This window comes from Fukomys damarensis, unplaced genomic scaffold (assembly GCF_012274545.1).
Source record: "Fukomys damarensis isolate Sample0158 unplaced genomic scaffold, DMR_v1.0_HiC HiC_scaffold_39, whole genome shotgun sequence".
NCBI classification, from domain to species: Eukaryota; Metazoa; Chordata; class Mammalia; order Rodentia; family Bathyergidae; genus Fukomys; species Fukomys damarensis.
The window spans coordinates 127,180,580-127,184,483 of NW_022900951.1; the positions used below are offsets into that span (position 1 = coordinate 127,180,580).

The 3,904-nt window shown below is 49.8% G+C and overlaps 1 protein-coding gene across 1 annotated transcript in view; it reads left to right on the forward strand.

The window, feature by feature from the left end:
• Dusp9 (dual specificity phosphatase 9) overlaps nucleotides 1-3,904 on the forward strand; it is a 44,371-nt gene that overhangs the window by 569 nt on the left and 39,898 nt on the right. The window contains exon 2 of the mRNA XM_010628050.2: nucleotides 234-368. Coding sequence (XP_010626352.1) covers nucleotides 234-368 — 135 coding nt within the window. The remainder of the gene's footprint in view (nucleotides 1-233; nucleotides 369-3,904) is intronic.

The following is a 3,904-nucleotide window of genomic DNA, read 5'->3' on the forward strand; positions in this document are numbered from 1 at the left end:
CTGCCCGCTCCTCCCGCCCCCGCCGAGTGAGTGCGGCTGCGCAGCGGAAGTAAGCCCGGCTGAGCAAGTAGGCGCAGATGCAGGCGCAGGCGCAGAAGCCAGCGCAGGCGCAGAAGCCAACGGCCTCCTGGAGGCTTCCGTGTGCCTGCTCACCGCCGGAGGCCGAACGCCCCGCCCCCTGGAGCCTTACGCCCCTCCTCCGGGAAACTCAAACCGGGATCTACGACTCCCAGGGCTGAGCCTGGGAGCGGAGGCCCCGCCCGTGGGAAACGCAAACTCCGCTCCCGGCCCCAGCGGGAACTGATTGGGCGCTGGCTGAGGGCTGAGGCAGAAGTTCCCTCTTGCGATTTAGGTGTCTGCTCGGGCTTGTGAGTAGGCAGTCGACCCTAACGAGACACGTTAATTTTTGTAAAACCCAAATCCAGATTTTCGAACAAGCATTCAGATGAGACCCGAAGGAAACGCTGTGCAAAAGGCGAAGAGGGTCTTTTCTAATAGAGGCATTAAAGGTATTTGTGTGGATCTCACAGATTTAAGCTCCGGCACACAGCAGGAACTTAATAAGTGCAGAATGAATTTTCAGTATGAAACTCACACATGCATTCAGACCATTGCTCTGATTTGAAGTCGCTGCAGGGTGACGTGGAAATCTCCACCTCTTACCTCCCCATCTGTCCAGCCTTCTCCCCTTGCTCAGCGCCCCACGCCTCCACTGTGCTCTTTCCAGCTGGCTTAATGTCCTGGGGCTGCTGGGACAAACAGGATGACTAAAGACAACGGGAATGAGAAAAGGGAGACCGGTGTCTCCGAGAGAGTCAGAGAACTGCTAATGATCACACTCCAAAAGAGCTGGGAACGGATGCTTTGAAGTTTATCAGAAACCGGAAGGCAGTCATTTAAAGGTTTAGATATTCCTTTCTTTTTTTTTCTTTTCCTTCAATTTTCTTTTATTTAAAAAAATACTTCCTTTGTAATGCGGTGTTCTAAATGGAAGTGAAAATTGGCACACACACACCCCCTCTGAAACCTTGTGCTGTCCTTTCTAAAAATGATGTGCATGTGCAGAGAGGGCACCTTTTTCAGGACTGTGCATCCTGAGGCTGGGTTACGATCGTTTTTAATGACTTTCCACTTGGCCCTGGCACTTGGGCTTATGATTCCTTTGCTCCCTGGCTGTGACTTGCAGCAGGAGACAGAAGTTTTTCAGAGAACCGAACTGTGAGAAAACTTTCCTTAACTTGAAGCTTCACGCCTAAGGATCTGGACCACGAGAAGAGGAAGATAGGTTTTGGAGTGAAGATGACAGAATGGTGAGAGTAGGGACTAAGTCCAAAGTTGGCTTCACTTAAGTGAAAGCATTTTAAGACTTTAAAAAACAAAATCTTGTCAGAAGATCCCTGAAACGTTCTAATTTTCATCAGCAATATAAGGTTACCCGTGTAGAAGTGTAGACATATAGTGTTGGAATTTCAATTGGCATTGCATTGAATCTGTATAGCAGTTTTGGTAGTATGGCCATTTTCAGTATGTTGATTCTTCCTACCCGGGAGCAGGGCATATCTTTCCATTTTTTTTATATCCTCCTCAATTTCTTTTTTCAGAGTGCCACAGTTTTCAGTGTAGAGATCTTTGACCCAGCCATCCCTCTGCTGGGTATCTTTCCAAGAGAACTAAAAGATTCATATCACAGTGATGTATGCGCACCCACGTTTATAGCAGCACAGTTTGTAATAGCTAAAACTTGGAAACAGCCCATTTGCCCATCAGTTGGAAACTGGATAAAGAAGATGTGGTTTTTCTATAAAATGGAATATCACTCAGCCATAAAGAATGACAGATTAGATTCATTCATAGGAAAATGGATACATATTGAGGATATACACCTAAGTGAAATAAATAAGTCACACATGTGTAAATACCGAATAGTGTCCCTGGTGTGAATAAACTGCAATAATACATAAGATCCTAATGAGATTACTGACATTGTGAAATGGAAAGAAAGGGGATAAAGATGTAGGGAAGGTGGGATGAGTAGGGGAAGGGTAATAAGGGAAAAGAAAAAAATGTGAGATAATGAAAAGATGGGGAGGGGAGGAGGGGGTGAAGGGAGGGCAGGGATAAGGGGAAAAAATGACAACCAGGACCTGTCATGTAGAGGTACAAGATCCCAACGATGAATGTTACTGTACTGTATCCCTAAAATGTACCAATAAACTCAATTAAAGCTGGAAAAAAAAAAGAAGTATAGACAACACAACACTGCTCCTTTAGATTTTAGTTGTGCTTTCTGGCTCAGGGTCTGGGTTTTAAATGGATATTGAACCAGTGCCATTAAAATAGGCAATATTTGTAAAAAGCATAAAAATAAATTTAAAAGACAACAGAAATGCATCCTGTCACAATGCTGACCAGAGCCATTCTTCCTCTGGCCCTTCCACCCTTCCAGCTTCTTGTAGCCTCAGTTGTCCCTTAGCTTGTGACTGCATCATTCCAGTCCCCCCATCTTCGCCTGGCCTTCTCCCCTGCGTATGTCTCTGGCTTCTCTGTCATTGGGTTAGGGTCTGCTCAGGTAAGCCACGATAAGCTCATAGCTTCTTCCCAACATTCCTTTGCCAAATCAGGTCATGTTCCCAGCATCTGGGATTCAGAAATGGACACTTTTCAGGGAGCTTCCGTTCAGCCATGACACCGGCCACAAGAGTGAGCTTCCTGAAGTTCAAAGCTGAGAGGCCCTAGCTAACATCCCCCAGGGTGCCTCCATTTCAGGAGAAAGCCTAAGGCTTCGGCCTGACATGCCAGCCCTTGTCAAGTCGCCCTGTTTCCTGGCCAGCCTCCATCTCCCAGCTCAGTGTCACTGTTCCCTGAAGAGATTCCTGCCCAGTGCCAAAGTGCAAGGAGCAGAGGTTATTTTGGGCCCACACTCTCAGCCCATGCAGCTTGCATGGCTCTGTGTGTGCAGTGGAGTGCCCCCGTGCCCCTGACCCCTGTCATGCCTGTCCACGGGCTGGGAGCCACTCCACTCTCCCCCTCAGTCTTGAAAGATCAGGTTGCTGGCTCTTGGCTTCCATGCACACCACACACACACCTGCACATCTTGCATCTGTCCCATGACATTTGCGCACACGTGTGTGCACATGTGCACCCTGAACCACGGTGGTACTGCCCTCCGGCCCCTGGCCTTCCATGCCAGCTGCACCTGCAGCATTTGCTGCTGAGACAATGCTGTGTAAACTTCTCCTTTTCCCCGGGACCTTTTGTAGTGTGAAGAGTCCAGGCTCCGCAAGAAATAGGTGCCTGTGAATGTGAGTCAAGGGAATGACTGAACCGATTGGTGTATAAAGCCCTGGGTCACAGGGCTCTCTCCTGGCAAGCAGCCCTAGTACAGCGGTTGGGAAATGAATAATTCAGCAGGCACACCTCTAGCCAGTGTCTCCTCTCCGGCTGGCAAGCCACACCCTCTGTGGGAGCCCTCACTTCCCTGCCTCCCGTCACCATCACAGCTGTCCTGAGCGTGGCAAAGTCCCCTCATCCTCACTGTCCCCAACCCAGGCTCAGACAGTGAGCTCCTGGAGGACCCGGCACAGAGAAGCTAGGACACAGTGCCCGATGCCACAGTGCCAGGAGCAGAGGTTACTTTGGGCCCACACTCTCAGCCCATGGTCGGCTGCTCCAAGGCAGAAGGGCCTGTCGGAGGAGAGTGGCTCACGCACAGCAGACAAGAGGCAGAAGCAGGGAGGAGCAGAGGACAAGAATAGACCCTTCCAGGGCACCCTATAGGACCCTTCCGCCAGCCCCCCCCCCAACTACAGCACACCACCCACGAACTCATCACTGACGGGTGCTGCAGCCATGAGCAAGTTGCCTGCCACACACAGGGACATCCAGATGTGGAGGGAAGATTGTG